We start from the raw sequence: 21,406 nt of genomic DNA on the forward strand, positions 1-21,406 counted from the left end.
CCCTGCTCCAATCTCAGAAGCATCAACCTCGACCTGGAATGGAAGCGAAATATCTGGTTGACACAACACAGGGGCAGAAGAAAAACGACGCTTCAACTCTTGAAAAGCTTCCACAGCAGCAGAAGACCAATTGACCACATCAGCACCCTTCTTGGTCAAATCGGTCAATGGTTTAGCAATACTAGAAAAATTGCAGATGAAGCGACGATAAAAATTAGCAAAGCCCAGGAACTTTTGCAGACTTTTCAGAGATGTCGGCTGAGTCCATTCATGGATGGCTTGGACCTTAACAGGGTCCATCTCGATAGTAGAAGGGAAAAAGATGAACCCCAAAAATGAAACCTTCTGAACACCAAAGAGACACTTTGATCCCTTCACAAACAAAGAATTAGCACGCAGGACCTGAAACACCGTTCTGACCTGCTTCACATGAGACTCCCAATCATCCGAGAAGATCAAAATGTCATCCAAGTACACAATCAGGAATTTATCCAGGTACTCTCGGAAGATGTCATGCATAAAGGACTGAAACACTGATGGAACATTGGCAAGTCCGAATGGCATCACTAGATACTCAAAATGGCCCTCGGGCGTATTAAATGCAGTTTTCCATTCATCGCCTCGCTTAATACGCACAAGATTATACGCACCACGAAGATCTATCTTGGTGAACCAACTAGCCCCCTTAATCCGAGCAAACAAATCAGATAACAACGGCAAGGGGTACTGAAATTTAACCGTGATCTTATTTAGAAGGCGGTAATCTATACAAGGTCTCAGCGAACCATCCTTCTTGGCTACAAAAAAGAACCCTGCTCCTAATGGCGACGATGATGGGCGAATATGCCCCTGCTCCAAGGACTCCTTCACATAACTCCGCATAGCGGCGTGCTTAGGCACAGATAAATTAAACAGTCGACCTTTTGGGAATTTACTACCAGGAATCAAATCGATAGCACAATCACAATCCCTATGCGGAGGTAGGGTATCGGACTTGGGCTCATCAAATACATCCCGGTAATCAGACAAGAACTCTGGAACCTCAGAAGGGGTGGATGACGAAATAGTCAGAAATGGGACATCACCATGTACCCCCTGACAACCCCAGCTGGACACAGACATGGATTTCCAATCTAATACTGGATTATGGACTTGTAGCCATGGCAACCCCAACACGACCACATCATGCAGATTATGCAACACCAGAAAGCGAATAACCTCCTGATGTGCAGGAGCCATGCACATGGTCAGCTGGGTCCAGTACTGAGGCTTATTCTTGGCCAAAGGCGTAGCATCAATTCCTCTCAATGGAATAGGACACTGCAAGGGCTCCAAGAAAAACCCACAACGCCTAGCATACTTCAAGTCCATCAAATTCAGGGCAGCGCCTGAATCCACAAATGCCATGACAGAATACGATGACAAAGAGCAGATCAAGGTAACGGACAGAAGAAATTTTGACTGTACCGTACCAATGGTGGCAGACCTAGCGAACCGCTTAGTGCGCTTAGGACAATCAGAGATAGCATGAGTGGAATCACCACAGTAGAAACACAGCCCATTCAGACGTCTGTGTTCTTGCCGTTCAACTCTGGTCAAAGTCCTATCGCACTGCATAGACTCAGGTTTAAGCTCAGGTAATACTGCCAAATGGTGCACAGATTTACGCTCACGCAAGCGTCGACCGATCTGAATGGCCAAAGATATAGACTCATTCAGACCAGCAGGCATAGGAAATCCCACCATGACATCCTTAAGGGCTTCAGAGAGACCCTTTCTGAAAATAGCCTCGAGCGCACCTTCATTCCATTGAGTGAGTACGGACCACTTTCTAAATTTCTGACAATATACCTCTATCTCATCCTGACCCTGACACAGAGCCAGCAAATTTTTCTCTGCCTGATCCACTGAATTAGGTTCATCGTACAGCAATCCGAGAGCCATGAAAAACGCATCGATATTACTTAATGCAGGATCTTCTGACGCAAGAGAAAATGCCCAGTCCTGAGGGTCGCCACGTAAAAAAGAAATAACGATCCTAACTTGTTGAACTGGGTCACCAGAGGAGCGAGGTTTCAAAGCTAGAAATAGTTTACAATTATTTTTAAAACTCAGAAATTTAGTTCTATCTCCAAAAAACAAATCAGGAATAGGAATTCTCGGTTCTAACATAGAATTCTGAACCACAAAGTCTTGAATATTTTGTACTCTTGCCGTGAGCTGATCCACACATGAAGACAGACCTTTAATGTCCATCGCTACACCTGTGTCCTGAACCACCCAAATGTCTAGGGGAAAAAAAAGGCAAAACACAGTGCAGAGAAAAAAAATGGTCTCAGAACCTCTTTTTTCCCTCTATTGAGAATCATTAGTACTTTGGGCCTCCAGTACTGTTATGATAAGGTAATTCAGTACCACAATGGACATAGAGGTCAGAGCACATACAGTGACCTGACAATAACCCAAAAACATTGAACGAGCTCTGAGACGTGGGAACTCTGCTGACCGCAATCCCTAATCCTCTCCAACCACACTAGAGGCAGCCGTGGATTGCGCCTAACGCTCCCTATGCAACTCGGCACAGCCTGAGAAACTAGCTAGCCTGAAGATAGAAAATAAGCCTACCTTGCCTCAGAGAAATACCCCAAAGGAAAAGGCAGCCCCCACATATAATGACTGTGAGTTAAGATGAAAAGACAAACGTAGAGATGAAATAGATTTAGCAAAGTGAGGCCCGACTTTCTGAACAGAGCGAGGATAGGAAAGGTAACTTTGCGGTCAACACAAAACCCTACAAAAACCACGCAAAGGGGGCAAAAAGACCCTCCATACCGAACTAACGGCACGGAGGTACACCCTCTGCGTCCCAGAGCTTCCAGCAAGCAGGAAAAAACAAATAGACAAGCTGGACAGAAAAAAACAGCAAACAAAATAGCAAAGCGGAACTTAGCTATGCAGAGCAGCAGGCCACAGGAACGATCCAGGAGGAAACAGGTCCAATACTAGAACATTGACTGGAGGCCAGGATCAAAGCACTAGGTGGAGTTAAATAGAGCAGCACCTAACGACTTCACCACATCACCTGAGGAAGGAAACTCAGAAGCCGAAATACCACTTGTGACCACAGGAGGGAGCTCTGCCACAGAATTCACAACAGTCGCCATCCCATCAGGAGATTATCTCTTTACTTGTCATTCCCGAAGAAATTGATGAGATCCTTTTAGGGATACCTTGGCTATGGTACCACTCCCCTCATATTGAGTGGTCCACAGGGAGAATTTTGGGATGGAGTGAATCTTGTGAGGGTAGATGTCAGAGGGAGTGCATTCAGGTTGCTACTACTGAGGAACCCGCAGATCTTTCCTCTCTCCCCAAGCACTATTGGCCCTATGTGGACGTGTTCTCCAAGAGGGTTGCGGAGACCCTTCCGCCCCTATGACTGTCCTATTGACCTCTTGTCTGGTGCTGAGCCTCCCCGGGGTCAAGTCTACACGTTATCTCTCCCAGAGACGGAGGCAATGTCTAGACGGAGGCAATGTCTCAGTACATCCAGGAGAATCTGGCAAGTGGATTCATTAAGAAGTCAGTGTCACCCGCAGGGGCTGGGTTCTTCTTCCTGCAGAAGAAGAATGGAGAATTACTTCCCTGCATAGACTACAGGGGTCTTAACTGTTAAGAATAAGTACCCTCTGCCACTTATATCTGAGCTCTTCGATAGGTTGCGTGGGGCGAGGGTATTTACTAAGCTTGATCTGCGGGGTGCTTACAACCTGATTCGCACCCATGAGTGGGACGAACGGAAGATGACATTTAACACCAGGAATGGGCACTATGAATCCTTGGTGATGCCCTTCGGGCTCTGTAATGCTCCAGCCGTTTTCCAAGACTTTGTGAATGATATCTTCCAGGACATGCTCACCACCTCGGTCTTAGTCTATCTGGATGATATTCTCACCTTCTCTCCAGATATAGACTCCCACCATAGAGATGTTTGCAAAGTCTGCGACCTCTTACGGGCAAACTCCCTCTATGCCAAGTTGAAGAAGTGTGTATTTGAGGAGGAGTCCTTGCCTTTCCTAGGCTATATCATCTCCGCCTGGGGGTTGGTCATGGATCCTGCCAAGCTACAGGCTGTGATGGACTGGCAGGAACCTCATTATCTCAAAGTGGTGCAGCGCTTTATGGGGTTCATCAACTATTATCGCCAGTTCATTCCCCAGTTCTCAACCTTGGTAGCTCCACTGGTTGCCCTCACCAAGAAGGGAGCTAATCCCAAATTGTGGATGGAGGAGGTTTCCAAGGCCTTCCTCTCAATCACGTCACACTTGTCTAGCGCTCCCATTTTACATTGCCCCGATGTTGATAAACCATTTATCATGGAGGTGGATACCTTTTCTGTCGGTGCTGCAGCAGTCCTCTTCCAGAAGGATGCTCAAGGTCGGAAGCATCCTTGCTTCTTCGTCTCTATGACCTTCTCACCGGCATTGAGGAATTATTCCATCGGGGACAGGGAGTTGCTAGCCATGAAGTTGGCCGTTTTGGAGTGGAGAAACCTCCTAGAGGGGGCTCGCTATCCCTTCCAAGTACTCACTGACCACAAAAATTTGGTATATTTACAAATCACCCAGCGGCTAAACTCTTTGCCAGGCCAGATGGTCCCTGTTCTTCTCCCAGTTCCACTTCACCCTCCATTTTCTCTATGGGGAGAAGAACACTTGTGCCGATGCTCTCTTCTGCTCCTTAGTGTCATCATCATCATCAGAGTAGGAGCCTCATCTTATTGTCCCTACAGAGAACCTGAGAACTGTGGCCCGGTTTCGCTAGAGTCTGTGCCTCCAGGCAAGACTTTTGTTCCACCTAATTTGCGACCGGAGGTTCTCTCTTGGGCCCACTCCTCCAGGGTGGGTGGACATTTTGGGACCACGAGGACATCTGAGCTCCTGGCGAGGATGTACTGCCAATGGCAGACCGGCCCTGGGAAATGGTCGGGATGGACTTTGCGTTTGGCTTATCCAAGTCTTGTAGCTGCACCGTTATCTGGGTAGTCACCGACCATTTTTCCAAAATGGTGCACTTGGTGCCTCTTCCACGGCTACCTTCTGCACGGGCCTTGGCGGCCCAGTTTGCATCTCAGTTCTGGAGAGAGCTCTGTCATCTACTCAGCATTGAGCTGAATCTCTCCTCAGCGTATCATCCTGAGACGAATGGTTTGGTAGAGAGGGCCAACCAGCCTCCGGTCACATACCTGCAACATTTTGTTTCAGCCAGGCAGAATGACTGGGCATCCTTGCTACTATGGGTGGAGTTTGCACTGAACAACGCCGTAGCCGACTCCAGTGGTCAGACTCCATTCCTCCTTAACTACGACCAGTGTCCGCATGTCCCTGTGACCATGCCCGTGTCGTCCACCGATTCTAGGGTGGCAGACTAGGCGGTGGAGGCATGTAACATTTGAAACTGCACACAAAATGCCATCCGGGCCTCCAAGGAAAGAATGAGAGTCTCCACTGATGCACATCGGCACCCCGCTCCAACCTTTGCTCCTGGCGACTTAGTGTGGCTCTCCGCCCGTAACATCAGGCTGCGAGTTGAGTCCACTAAGTTTACGCCTTGCTACATTGGTCCCTTCAAGGTCCTGGAACAAGTCAACCCTGTGGTCTGTTGGTTTGCCCTTCCTCCACGCCTAGGTATCACCGACACCTTTCATGTGTCCCTCCTAAAACCCGTTCACATGTCCTGGTTTTCTGAGTCATCTGTCGGGACATCGGGCTCGTCCAAGATTACGAGGTGAATGCTATTGTTGGGTGTAAGGTGGTACATGGCAAAAAGTATTATCTGGTGAATTGGAAGGGTCATGGCCCAGAGGAAAGGACCTGGGAGCCTATTGAGCACATTCAGGCTCCTCAGCTCATTGCTGCCTTTGAGCGTAGTGAGGTTCAAGGAGGAGGGCCCTAGAAGGGAGGGTAATGTTAGTTGTCCAGTTCCCGCTGCTGCACAGGGGGAATCTCGAACCATGTCCTCTGCGGTTTCCCATTCTTCCCCAGCCGCAGTGGAGTCTGCTCAGCAGAGACGTCGGTCCTAACATCTGGTTCAAGCTGATACTGTGCGGCTGGTTACAGCTGCCGCCCCAGGTTAAGCCTTTGCAACCAGCATTGATCAGCAGCGAGCAGATGTTTCAGGTACTAAGTCCTGTTTTTCATCTACTGAGCATGCCTCTGGGATGACCTCTCATTGGAGAACCACTGGGAAGGGCCTGGAAGGCTACATCTATAAAAGGCTCTAGTATAGAACTGAAATCGTGTGTGTGTGGATGTAAGACTGAATCAAGTGAAAGCTCCTTAATCATTCACATCCCTAGAGTTGTTGAAAGTAATAGGGTGATTGAGGTACCTAGTGCCAGATTGTGCCATCCAGCACTAGACACAAATTACTGCATCAATTAGCAGCCACTGCCATTGCAGCACTGTGCGCAAGCAGTGCGCTTTTCTAGCCCTAGTTAGGGTGGTTAGTGGTGTACGCCAGAGCGGCGCTGTACACACTCTGTGCAGTAAATCTTTACTTAGTCCTGACAACCAGTCAGTGTAGAGTGGGAACTCCCACTTAGACTCAGCATCTGACTCAGGGCATAATCAGGTGCAGGCTCAAAAGCCACCAAGGGTCAGAGCGAGTCCAATCACCAGCATAGAGGGGGTGAATCATAGGGATCCCACTAGCATCCACCAGCTGCACCCTGTGACTATTAACAGGGCACAGTGTCTATTTAAGTGACTCTGTGAAGCAACAGAGTTTGCTTCCATTCACACTGGGTGAGGTCTAACCCACGTGTGAGCAAGTGTTCATCCGCCATTACTCAGCAGCAGGTTCCATCTCTGCACGGTGGTCCCCAGGCTGCGAACGCACCTCATATTTCCCTTTATATTATTTAAGTGCATTCCGCTAGCCCTAACATTCTGTTAAATCCAAACTCATGAAGACTTCGTTATTATTATTATTTATTTATATAGCACCATTGATTCCATGGTGCTTTACATGAGAAGGGGTTACATACAAGTTACTTACAGATATCACTTACAGTAAACAAACTAACAATGATAGACTGATACAGAAGGGCGAGAACCCTGCCCTTGCGGGCTTAAATTCTACATTGAATTCTCAGTTTGTGGGTAAACTCAACTGGGGCAGATTGATCAAAATTTTCTAAGAGGAAAACTGTCTTTGTTGATGAGGGAAACCAATCACAGTGCAGCTTCCATTTTACCTGTAATATGCTGGCTTCACTAATTGCTATTAACCTGTTAAATGCCACTGTGCATTGGTAAGGGTGAGTGTCATTCCATGCGTCCATGGGTGCCTCCGTAATGCGATCACAGGGCAACGATGAGTTGACCTGACAGTCGGAAATCCGCTGATGACCCCCATGCCTGTCATGACCGTACTGCTGTGAGCGCTTACTTTTGGCTAGTGTTCATAGGAGACCTTGATTTTTGCTATATGCAGCAGTATTGTGGTATTGCTTATTGCTATATATAGCACAATCACTTGAATAATCACAGGTTCAAGTACCATAAAAAGACTAACAAGTACAGTGAAAAGTAAAACATGAGTTTTTAAAAAAAAATATATATACAGTGGCATGTAAAAGTTTGGGCACCACTGGTCAAAGTTACTTTGAGACCATGTTCACACATTGAGTATTTGGTCAGTTTTTAAGCTTGGTATCTGTAAGCCAAAACCTGGAGTGAAACAATCAGAGAAAACATATAATAGAAACAAATGCACCACTTCTGCATTTTTCACCCACTCCTGGTTTTGAAATACGAACCAAATACTAAAGCTGTGAATGTGGCCTTATTGTGAATAGTTAAGCAAGTTAAAGATGAAATGATCTCTAAAAGGTCTAAAGTTAAATATGACACATTACCTTAGTATATTAGGCAAAAAAAGTATTTTTTTCATCTTTTATGTATTAAAAATTTTAAAAAGGAAAAATGGTTTGATGCAAAAGTAAGGGTATCCTTGAAGATTTGCGTGCTCAGATAACTTTGACCAACATTTCAGACCTAATTAGCCTGTTAGGGTTATGGCTTGTTCACTATCATTGTTAGGAAAGGTCAGGTGATGCAAATTTCCCAGCTTTACAAAACCCAGATTCCTTTAACCTTGTGCAAAAAAACAGCAGCAATGGGTTATTATAAGCAGTTGCATAGCACTCTGAAAATGAAAATGGTGGAGGCCCACATAGCAGGAGAAGGCTATAAGAAGATAGCAAAGTTGCCCTTTTCTCACTTCGAAATGTAATTAAGGAATAGCAGTTAAAAGGAACAGAGGAAGACCAAGCAAAATTTCAGTGAGAACTGCTCATAGGATTGCTAGAGAGGCAAATTAGAACCCCTGCTTGACTGCAAAACACATTCAGAAAGATTTAGCAGGCTCTGGAGTTGTGGAAAGATGCACAAATATGGCCTTCATGGAAAAGTCATCAGAAGAAAGCCTCTCCACGCCATAAAATTCAGCATCAGAAGTATACAAAAGAACATCTAAACAAGCCTGATGCACTTTGGAATCAAGTCCTGTGGATTGATGAGAAAAAAATTGAAATTTTTGCCAACAGTGAGATCAAAGGTATGTGTGGAGAAAAAATGGCACCGAATTTCAGGAAAAGAACATCTCACCAACCATTAAGCATGGGGGTCGATCAACCATGCTTTGGGGTTGTGTTGCAGACAATGGCACAGGAAACACTTCACGGGCAGAGGAAAGAATGGATTCAATGAAATTTCAACAAATTCTTGATGCAAACATAACACCAACTTTAAAAAAAGTTGAAGTAGAAAACATGATGGCTTATACAAATGGATAATGATCCTAAACCCGTAAAAATCCACATTTTACTACCTCAAAAGGCGCAAGTTGAATTTTTGCAATTTTCTTCACCGTCCCCTGATCTGAACATCATTGAAAATCTGTGGCTATACCTCAAAATAGCAGTCCATGCAAGATGACCCAGGAATCTTACAGAACTGGAAGAATTTTCCAAGGAAGAATGGATGAAAATTCCTGAAACAAGAGGAATTGAAAGAGTTTGTCTGTCTGCAAAAAGTATTTACAAGTCTTGATATTTTCAATAGGGGTTGCTACAAAGTACTAACCATGCAGGGTGGCCAAACTTTTGCATGGCCCATTTTCCTTTTTGCAATTTAATAACAATATATATTGTTTTGCCTAAAAAACAAAGGATATGTATCATCTTTAACTTTAGCCATTTTAGAGATCATTTCATCTTCAACTTGTTTCATTGTTTACAATAACAGCAATTTTGACAAGGGTGCCTAAACTTTTACATGCCACTGTGTATAAAAAAATGAAAAATGTTCAATTTTTTCCAAATAAAAAATAAATAAATATAGAAAAAATACACATACACTACCGTTCAAAGTTTAGGGTCACTTAGAAATTTCCTTATTTTTTAAAGAAAAGCACAGTTTTTTCCAATGAAGCTAACATTAAATGATTCAGAAATACACGCTATATATTGCTAATGTGGTAAATGACTATTCTAGCTGCAAACGTCTGGTTTGTAATGCAATATCTTCATAGGTGTATAGAGACCCATTTCTAACAACCATCACTCCAGTGTTCTTATGGTACTTTGTTTTTGCTAACTGAGTAAAAAGGCTAATGTATGGTCGGAAAACCCTTGAAAACCCTAGTGCAGGTATGTTAGCACAATTGAAAACAGTTTGGCTGATTAGAGAACCTATAAACCTGACTTTCCTTTGAGCTAGTTGAGAATCTGGAGCATTGCATTTGTTGGCTCCATTAAACTGTCAAAATGGCCAGAAAAAAAAAGGACTTTCATGTGAAACCCGACAGTCTATTCTTGTTCTTAGAAATGAAGGCTATTCCATGCAAGAAATTGCCAAGAAACTGAAGATTTCCTTCAACGGTGTGTACTACTCCCTTCAGAGGAGAGCACAAACAGGCTCTAACCGGAGAAGAAAGAGAAGTGGGAGGCCCCGCTGTACAACTGAGCAACAAGACAAGTACATTAGAGTCCGTAGTTTGCGAAATCGACTCCTCACAGGTCCTCAACTGGCAGCTTCGTTAAATAGTACATGCAAAACGCCAATGTCAATGTCTACAGTGAAGAGGCGACCCCGGGATGCTGGCCTTCAGGGCAGAGTGTCAAAGAAAAAGCCATATCTGAGACTGGCTAATAAAAGGAAAAGATTAATATGGGCAAAAGAACACAGACATTGGAAAGAGGAAGATTGGAAAAAAGTGTTATGGACAGACGAATCCAAGTTTGAGGTGTTTGGATCACACAGAAGAACATTTGTGAGACGCAGAACAACTAAAAAGATGCTGGAAGACTGCCTGACGCCATCTGTCAAGCATTGTGGAGGTAATGTGATGGTCTGGGGTTACTTTGGTGCTGGTAAAGTGGGAGATTTGTACAAGGTAAACAGGATTTTGAATAAGGAAGGCTATCACTTCATTTTGCAATGCCATGCCATACCCTGTGGGTAGAGCTTAATTGAAGCCAATTTCATCCTACAACAGGACAATGACCCAAAGCACACCTCCAAATTATGCAAGAACTATTTAGGGAAGAAGCAGACAGCTGGCATTCTCTCTGTAATGGAGTGGCCAGTGCAGTGACTAGATCTCAACCCCATTGAGCTGTTGTGGGAGCAGCTTGACCATGTAAAAAGTGCCCATCAAGCCAAACCAACTTGTGGTAGGGGCTTCTGGGAGCATGTGGTGAAATTTCTCCAGATTACCTCAGCAAATTAACTGCTAGAATGCCAAAGGTCTGCAATGCTGTAATTGCTGCAAAGGGAGCATTCTTTGACGAAAGCAAAGTTTGAAAGAGAAAATTATTATTTAACCTTCGTCAGGCTGCATAATTTTACAATGTTAACAGGCTGCAGAGGTACAATTGTACCTTCATATATATTTTATTGAAATTTGGCCAATATATTCTGGACCAAAACTGCAGAGATGTCACGAAATTTCAGCCCTCTACAGCTTTTCGAAAAAAAAAAGTTATTGCAATTTTAAAACGGAATAGTTACAATTGTACCTACTCAGCCGGACGAAGGTTAAAAAATATTTTTTTTTTCGAACCTTGTCAATGTCTGGACTAGATTTTCAATTCATTTGCAACTTATTTGATTAATAAAAGTATGAGTTTTCATGGAAAACACAAAATTGTCTGGGTGACCCTAAACTTTGGAACCGTAGTGTATGTTGTATCATTATGTCCATAAAAGTCTGATGTATCAAAATATAAAATGAATTAACCTTATCGGTAAACAACGTAATGAGAAAAAATCTAAAAGCCAGAATTTCGTATTTTGGACACCACAATACTGCAATCAGATATTGTATTTACCATAAAATAGTATCAATAAAAGCATCAGTTCACTGTGCAAAAAATAAGTCTTCAAGCTGCCCCATCAAGCAAAAATTGAAAACGTTACCTGTACCTGAATATGTTGACACAAGCAATTTTTTTTAACAAATTTCCATAATTTTTTCGACACCTAAACAAAAATAAAAAAATATAGATGTTTAATTTTTCCGTAATGGTACTGATCTCTAAATTTATGTTGCCAAATCATTTATGCGTATGATAAATAGAAAGCCCAAAAAGCAATTGTGAAATTGCACTTTTTTAGCAATTTTGCCACACTTGGAGTTTATTTCTCACTTTCTAGTACATCACATGAGAAATTGAATGGTGTCATTCAAAAGTACAACTAATTCCTCAAAAAACAAGCCCTCATACGGCTATGTGGATGGAAAAATAAAAAAGTTAAGAAAAGGAAAAAACTAAAATGGCCATGTCATGAATTGCGTTAAAGATAAGCTCTAATTAGCTTCTGTATGCCACAAATAAAGTTTCTACATTAGACTGTTTTGATCAATGACATAATTTATGTTCTGTATCTGAATGTTTGTTTTTTAATATGCTTGGAATTTTTGGTACAAAGGGAACTAGCAATGTAATTATTTGGTATGACTACGGGGACACAGGCAAATTAAGATATAATCATGTTTGATCCCATCTTGGCATGTATTAAACACTAAGACATCAACCTTGAAAATATGATGGATAGGTAACATTTGAGTTGTGCACATGAGAAATGTCAGGATGGCATTTTGAGGCCTAGTTGACAAGTAATCAATGGATGTTACATTTTTTTTTAGCAGAACATTTTTAAGTAAAATACATAAATAATTCTCATTGTACAGCTCCCAGAATGACAGTAAATACCATAAAATATCCCTAGAAGCAGACCTGTCAGTCACGGTAGTGTTTGTTGAAGTCGTGTCTGTTATGGAAGTGCATCAGTCACTGACAGCTCTGCACTGTATAATGCTTTTCTAAACTATCCTTTTCAACCTCCTGCAGGGACTCAAATCCCTGGAAAAACATCTGTACTAGACAAGCCACATCTCTACCATGTATAGACTATAATAGACATTGAAACACATTTTCCAAACCATATGTTTGTTTATTTGTATGCAAATTCTAGGGCGGGCATATTCAAGGACTTTACAGCAAGCTGGAGTGACATTACTACCCAAGCGAATCTGTGAAGAGAGGTACAGGAGTCGGTTTACTGGAAGGATGCTTTGTGCGGGAAGTCCTCAAGAGCAGAAGCACGTAGACAGCTGTCAAGGGGACAGTGGTGGCCCTTTGGTCTGTGAACGTTCTGGAGGAAGCTGGGTAGTGTATGGGATAACTTCTTGGGGCTATGGGTGTGGGATGAAAGACTCTCCTGGAGTATACACAAGAGTGTCTTCTTTTATACCATGGATGAAGAGTTTGACCAATTTATAGACCACTGAAGAATTCACATGTTTCCAAGGAAGCAAGACCAACTTCTCATGTATGCTACCTTCACAACAAGGTACTCAGGAGTATGGCATAATGTTTCTACCTTCGCACATCTAGCTGTATAGTGCATCATACAGACTGTATTGCCTTCCATTTATGGAGGCTTTAGAAAAGAAATGCCAAGTGGCAGACAGACAGGGTGTATAATAATAAGGACACTGTCTAGAGAAACACGTTATGGAACTTCCACAGATAAACATTTTCAGACATATTTTTTTTTTATTTCTGTCTAAATAAGTTGTTTTTATCTGGTTAACAATTAATTGATTAAAGTTATATGATCTGTATTTGCTGTGTACACGTAGATTTTTTTTACTATTTTAACTGATGCCAAGGTGCCCATACACATTAAAAAAAAAGTTAGTTGAACTTTTTGATTTTGGCAGCATTTATCTGGTGGCCTCTTGATTATCCACTGATAAATAATGTTAGTAAAAAAAAAGGATAGGGCAATTGAACTTTAGACATCTAACTTTTTGTTGTCAGAGGAGAGAAAAACCTGTCAGAGGTACCTGGCAGCTGCTTTCTGCCTTCTCATCATAAAATATATGTGTATGGAGCAGAGGGAAGAAATGGCTGTTGGGCCAATTAGCATTCGACTGACAGCTATAATATAACGCTGGGAGCGTCACTCTGTCCGAAGCCTTTATAGACTGCGCAGGCGCAAGCGCCGGTGCAGTCTGGGCCTCACAGAGTGACGCTCCTGGGAGATCGCGGTATGCGTTCACACTGAACGCACACCGCGATCTCCAACAGAGAAGCAGGGACCGCCAGGAGGGTGAGTATCGGCCATATTCACCTGTCCCCGTTCCACCGCTGAGCGCCGCCATCTTCCCGGACTTCGGTCTGTGACCTTCAGTTCAGAGGGCGCGGTGACGCGCTTAATGCGCGCCGGCGCCGCCCTCTGACTGAACAGTCACAGCCAGGAGACCGGGAAGATGGCGGCGCGCAGCGCTGGAACGGGACAGACAGGTGAGTATAGGAAGTGCTGGGGGGCCTGAGCTGGCGGCGATACCGGCACCTGACCCCCACAGCGCGCCGGTGTCCCCGCCTGCTCAGGCCCCCCAGCACTCGGCGCCGAGCGGGTCAGAGGCAGTATGGGGACGCAGGATGCAGCAGCACATAAGGATGGGGACGCAGGATGGAGTAGCACATAAGGATGGGGACGCAGGATGGAGCAGCACATAAGGATGGGGACGCAGGATGGAGCAGCACATGTAAGGATGGGGACGCAGGATGGAGCAGCACATAAGGATGGGGACGCAGGATGGAGCAGCACATAAGGATGGGACGCAGGATGGAGCAGCACATAAGGATGGGGACGCAGGATGGGAGCAGCACATAAGGATGGGGACGCAGGATGGAGCAGCACATGAAAGGATGGGGACGCAGGATGGAGCAGCACATAAGGATGGGGACGCAGGATGGGAGCAGCACATGAAAGGATGGGGACGCAGGATGGAGCAGCACATAAGGATGGGGACGCAGGATGGAGCAGCACATAAGGATGGGGACGCAGGATGGAGCAGCACATAAGGATGGGGACGCAGGATGGAGCAGCACATAAGGATGGGGACGCAGGATGGGAGCAGCACATAAGGATGGGGACGCAGGATGGAGCAGCACATGAAAAGATGGGGACGCAGGATGGAGCAGCACATAAGGATGGGGACGCAGGATGGGAGCAGCACATGAAAGGATGGGGACGCAGGATGGATCAGCACATAAGGATGGGGACGCAGGATGGAGCAGCACATAAGGATGGGGACGCAGGATGGGAGCAGCACATAACAGGATGGGGACGCAGGATGGAGCAGCACATGACAGGATGGGGACGCAGGATGGAGCAGCACATGACAGGATGGGGACGCAGGATGGGAGCAGCGCATGACAGGATGGGGACGCAGGATGGGAGCAGCACATGACAGGATGGGGACGCAGGATGGAGCAGCACATGACAGGATGGGGACGCAGGATGGGAGCAGCACATGAAAGGATGGGGACGCAGGATGGAGCAGCACATAAGGATGGGGACGCAGGATGGAGCAGCACATAAGGATGGGGACGCAGGATGGGAGCAGCACATAACAGGATGGGGACGCAGGATGGAGCAGCACATGACAGGATGGGGACGCAGGATGGAGCAGCACATGACAGGATGGGGACGCAGGATGGGAGCAGCGCATGACAGGATGGGGACGCAGGATGGGAGCAGCACATGACAGCATGGGGACGCAGGATGGAGCAGCACATGACAGGATGGGGACGCAGGATGGAGCAGCACATGACAGGATGGGGACGCAGGATGGAGCAGCACATGACAGGATGGGGGCGCAGGATGGAGCAGCACATGACAGGATGGGGACGCAGGATGGAGCAGCACATGACAGGATGGGGACGCAGGATGGGAGCAGCGCATCACAGGATGGGAGCAGCGCATCACAGGATGGGGACGCAGGATGGGAGCAGCGCATGACAGGATGGGGACGCAGGATGGAGCAGCGCATGACAGGATGGGGACGCAGGATGGGAGCAGCACATGACAGAATGGAGGCGCAGGATGGAGCAGCACATGACAGGATGGGGACGCAGGATGGGAGCAGCGCATGACCGGATGGGGACGCAGGATGGAGCAGCGCATGACAGGATGGGGACGCAGGATGGGAGCAGCACATGACAGGATGGGGACGCAGGATGGAGCAGCACATGACAGGATGGGGACGCAGGATGGAGCAGCACATGACAGGATGGGGACGCAGGATGGAGCAGCGCATGACAGGATGGGGACGCAGGATGGAGCAGCACATGACAGGATGGGGACACAGGATGGAGCAGCACATGACAGGATGGGGACGCAGGATGGGAGCAGCGCATCACAGGATGGGGACGCAGGATGGGAGCAGCGCATCACAGGATGGGAGCAGCGCATCACAGGATGGGGACGCAGGATGGGAGCAGCGCATGACAGGATGGGGACGCAGGATGGAGCAGCACATGACAGGATGGGGACGCAGGATGGGAGCAGCGCATCACAGGATGGGAGCAGCGCATGACAGGATGGGGACGCAGGATGGGAGCAGCGCATGACAGGATGGGGACGCAGGATGGAGCAGCACATGACAGGATGGGGACGCAGGATGGAGCAGCGCATGACAGGATGGGGACGCAGGATGGAGCAGCACATGACAGGATGGGGACGCAGGATGGAGCAGCGCATGACAGGATGGGGACGCAGGATGGAGCAGCACATACCAGGATAGAGACCATATACCAATATAAATGCTCCTCACCCGGGCGTAGAACGGGTTCAATAGCTAGTCTCATATATATGGGCATCAAATGAGAATAATTTTGAGCTCATCTCTGGTGGAATCTAGGAGAATGGTCAGTTTTAGCTCATTTCAGCTTTTCTTAAAATAAAATAAATTAAACTATGCTGATCTTTTTTCTAATTAATCATTGCATGTCTCTATATATTTGGCCACTCGCGTAGTTTTGACTGGTGCAGAATACGTATACAAAAATATTTTAATTGTGAGAACATTAAGTTAAAAACTAGTGCACTAAATTGAAGCAATCTAGATAGGCCCTATACATTAATCGCATTTTCAATATGTTCAGGACAACCCATCTTCCATACTATAATGTATGGCACAAGATGACCAATATTGAAAAAGCAAATCAAAAGCATGAATTTGATATACTCTGTCATAAGACCACTGTTTTGCAGGAGTGTAATTGGAAACTGCCGCAATGCTACAGAATAGTATTTTGCATGCGCCATATGCAAAAAGTTAAACTATATAGAGACCTATGGGGAATTATTTTTTTTAAAATGCATACTTTTTTGTGTAAACAAAAATTGTAATAGGATTTCATTAACAATTTTTTGATCATTTGGCTTCTGCAGCCTCTATATATCAGAATACATAGCTGGCTGCAGAACAATCTAACAGTGAGCCGTTTTGAAGCCACAATTTGTAACTCTGATGCTTTTTTTTCTGAGCAAAATAAAAATAAATGTTATTTCAAAAATGATTTATAGCCAAAAATACATGCATTTAAAAAAAAAATGGGGACGGAATCCCAAAGCTAAGCCCAGGAATTACAGGTTACCATTCTCCAAAGGTACATTAATCTACAAAGAACTGATCCAGAAACACACAGAGGAATATAAGGTGTTATGTTCTGGTATCAACCATCCAAAAGAGGGAGGGGCATTTTACTTTCTGGTCACCTTTTTGTGTTCCAATATTAATTTTTTAAGATTATTTTGTCAAAGACAGGTTAACGCATGTAAATAAAGTAAAGATATTTCTCTATTTTTTTTTATTTAATTGTATTTTTAAATTTCACTTTTATATTGATTCTGCCAACTTAATTCTTGGTAAAGGGGATGGAGAACATTACCGCAAAATGTTCAAACCAAGTATAGAGGCTTAGTGCACCCTAACGTGGCCAATCATTTAGGTCCACCATCCAATCTTCTTGTTTCCCATCTATCTCCACCCTTCTCTTGCTCTATCAAGCCAGAGATGTCAATCAAATAAGGGAGGAATGATAGATGGAAAACAAGCAGATGTGAAGGTATATTTTAATGATTGGCCCCGCCTTGATGTACCGCGGCAGTTTGAACAGTGCCTTTAAAGGGAACCTGTCACCTGAATTTGGCAGGACAGGTTTTTGGTCATATGGGTGGGGTTTTCGGGTGTTTGAGTCACCCTTTCCTTACCTGCTGGCTGCATGCTGGCCGCAATATTGGGTTGAAGTTCATGCTGTGTCCTCTGTAGTACACGCCTGCGCAAGGCAATCCTGCCTTGTGCACACGCAGTATGCTTTGCCCAACTGTGGACAAAGCCGAAAAGCATTAGTGCGCATGCGCCTGCGCACTACATCCCAGAAGTATTTCACTGTGTTCTGGGACATAGTGCGCCGGCGCATGCGCACTAATGCTTTTCGACTTTGACCACAGTTGGGCAAAGCATACTGCGCGTGCGCAAGGCAAGATTGCCTTGCACAGGCGTGTACTACGGAGGACACAGAATGAACTTCAACCCAATATTGCGGCCAGCATGCAGCAAGCGGGTAAGGAAAGGGTGAATCAAACACCCGAAAACCCAGCCCATATGACCGCAAACCTGTCCCACCAAATTCAGGTGACAGGTTCCCTTCAAGGGTTGCTGTATAATATAGGATAGCGTACAGAAATGATAGAGCTAAAGATCACAGCATTTGAGGCTATATAGTGTTCTATGGCAATTCAAATACACTTCGGAGTTGTTCATACATATTGTAAATGCTGCGTTGTTTCTGCTGCAGTTTTTTTTGTGAGCAGAAAATTTGCTGATTTAAATTGTTAAAGCAAACTGGATGGGATTTCATGAAAACTCATGCCCACTGTGCATCTGATCTGTTATTTTTTCTCTATAGGTTTCTATTCAGATCCTGAAAAGCCTGCATGTAAATAAAATGCATTTAAAAAGGCAAATAAAAAAGGCATATAAAAAAAAATTAAAAAGAGATGTAAAATAAAACACAGTCACTTTTTTAAGTGCAGAGTCAAAGCTTTTCTGTACAATAAAAATCATATTAAAACTGCTTCATTTTCCTGTCTGTGGCATATATCATACCTGTATTCCTCTAGCTTTTCATTGCATTGCAGGAGACAAAACTAGATCTACGTAAGGTTGAGCCTCACTGTGACTGCAAATGTGAATTATTTGCTCCATCAATGACTGAGAAATATATACATTTTTAATAAGTCTGAAAAAAAAAACATTTAATTGTGGACAAGAAATTAGAAATTTTTCTTTAACCCTGCTTTTGTCTTCGGTCTGGGGAGACCTATTTTGAACTTTGGTATTTTTTGGGGTGTTCAAGATGTGGTTCTGAAACTTGTGGTTGATTGACTTAAATGAGGATGGGTCGGTGGGCCACGGGTTTCAGAGCCGCATCTTGAATATTTTAAAAAATATTGAAGTTCAAGGTCGGTCGTTTTTGACCGAAGACAACAGCAGGGTTTTAAGACAAGCAAAGTAAATCATGCCATGCGCCTGCTTACTCTGCAGAATCTCATTATGATGCTGAAACAAAAATGTGGGTGTAAACATTCAATCAATCAATTAAATTGTATATAAATCAATTAAATTGTATATAAACCTATTCTGGCTATTTCTGGCTACTTCTAACCATGTGTATGTTTATTTCTCAAGATTATGTGGCAGGATCAAGCCTTTACGCTGAATATCTTTATTTCGGACTATTATTGAGGAATGTGAAGTGGTTGAGAGCAGGAAGGCTGCCTTCGTTTGCAACGCTGAGCACATATATGTCAAAGCTGAAGATATTGTAAATGAAGTTGTAAGAGTGAAGGAAGATATTGGACGTACCCAGACCTGTCCAATAACAGCTGTCAGGTGTCATTACAGGCCTGATAACACAGTTACTGCGAGATAGCTTGTAATCTTACCAGGGCAGCACAGAATCCGGTACGGCAGAATAGAGCAAAATTCCTAGCAAAATACCTATATAAACAGACTACAGTTATTTATGTTTCTTAGGGCTCGCTCACACCAGCCTACATATTGGACGAATGCTATCTGATTTTTTATCTGATTGCACGTGGACCAATGTTATTTAATACAGCAGCGTTGAGTCTGTCGGAGAAAAAAATTTCAGCATGCTATTTCACTCTGAAATCAGAGGACACTCACCCATTCAAGTCTCAGATGACATCACAGACTCACAGAATGGAGATGGAGAAAATTTGTTCTCATCTGAGAGATCAGATCACTCTACGTGACACTCTGATCGAACTCTGATCAGAGTTTGATTAAAGTGTCATTAGCATAATCTACGCGATTCTCTTGGATGAGCCATCTGACCATAGCCTTAGAAGGTAAACCAGTATCATTTGAGGATACTTACATAGAATATCTTCTTTATTGTGCAAAAATACTGCATCTCCCTGAAGAGGGCATAGAATGTGTTTGTTTTAAAAATTTTTGGAAAAGGCACTCTTAGTTGTATTAACTAAAAGTTAATTTTTAAAAGGTTTTTTTTGTTCATACTGGTTTATTCTCTGAACTGATCATGAATAAGATGCAAGTCGAAACGCGATGATCTTGTTTCATAAGTATAATACAGTGCTGGAGAGAATATGTTAGCTAAATGATTTTATCTACTTGGAATAAAATGTAATAAAAAATTAGCAACTTTTGCCCTTCACTGGATTTCGTTTTCCTTCTAGACATTTATCAACTCAATACTAGTTCTTTATTCTTAAAGCCTTAGAGAGATAATGTTTTATGGTACAGATATATTATTCAATTAACTCCTTCATGACTTATGATGTATAGGTACATCATAGGTCATATATTCCCCTTTGATGCTGAGCCCGCATCTATTCAGGCACATGTTGGTATCTGCCAGCTCGTAATGACCTGGAGAATCATACTGCCAGCTCAGTTTTAGCATTTAGTGAACATGGTAAAAAAAAAATTGTGGAATTGAACTTTTTGTGCAATTTCACCACACTTGGATTTTTTTCCCATTTTCCAGTAAAATATATGTTAAAATTAAAGGTGTTTTTCAAAATTACAACTCGACCCTCAAAAAACAAACCCTCATACGACCACATTGGCGGATGTGTCGGAAAGCTCCATGTTCTTAGTGTATTTCTGCTACATTTGTAGCTATTTTGTAGCTATTTTATCACCTACATTTAGATCAATGTTTGCCGAATTCTGAACTCCATATCATGGGCACCAGGAAGTGCCTCTCAACTTCCCAGGCTAAAGACCACAGTAAGGAGAGGTTAAATGGAATAGCCAGTCCTGCAGATGTCTTGTTGCTGTGACAAATGAAGCCCTTGGCTATCTTTGTATTTGAAGAAGATTTTAAATGAATTCACTTTCACATGGACTACTAGCCAATATATTTAAATCTTGCTGGCCGCAGTCTCATAGCTTGGGAAAAACAGGGGATACAGGTAATAATAATCTTTATTTATATACCGCCAACATATTCGGCAGAGCTTTTCAATTCAACAGTTCATATACAAGTCATAAGTAACATTGTTAAAGATAACACAATAATTATAGCAAAAATAATGATGACCCTGCCTGTGGGAGCTTGTAATCTACAATGATGTGGGGGAGACACCAAGTACCGGTGCCTATTTACAATGATGGTCCAGCTATCTTGAGGCAATGGGGATAGATAAAATGAGGATGTCACCTCTGTGCAATGACTGGCACAGACCGGACGTGTCCGAGTACTGATTAGCCAGATAGATGACCCTGGCTGCTGCATTAAGCATGTACTGGAGAGGGGAAAGTTGAGTGAGGGGGAGAGCAATTAATAGAGCAATAAAGTAGTCAAGGTGGGAGTGGATCAAGGCAACAGTGAATATTTTTGTTGTTTCCATTATGAGAAAGGGGTGGATTCTAGAGATGTTCTTTAGGTGTAAGCAGCAAGAGAGGACAAGAGATTGTA

General features: G+C 43.9%; 1 protein-coding gene across 2 annotated transcripts in view; it reads left to right on the top strand.

The window, feature by feature from the left end:
* PRSS12 (serine protease 12) overlaps window positions 1-13,197 on the top strand; it is a 305,892-nt gene extending 292,695 nt beyond the window's left edge. For both annotated transcript variants that reach the window (XM_069743759.1, XM_069743760.1), the window contains one exon: window positions 12,546-13,197. In XM_069743759.1, coding sequence (XP_069599860.1) covers window positions 12,546-12,853 — 308 coding nt within the window. In that variant the 3' untranslated portion in view covers window positions 12,854-13,197. The remainder of the gene's footprint in view (window positions 1-12,545) is intronic.
* The last annotated feature ends 8,209 nt before the right edge of the window (window positions 13,198-21,406 follow it).

The sequence above is a fragment of the Ranitomeya imitator genome, chromosome 1 (genome assembly GCF_032444005.1).
Source record: "Ranitomeya imitator isolate aRanImi1 chromosome 1, aRanImi1.pri, whole genome shotgun sequence".
NCBI classification, from domain to species: Eukaryota; Metazoa; Chordata; class Amphibia; order Anura; family Dendrobatidae; genus Ranitomeya; species Ranitomeya imitator.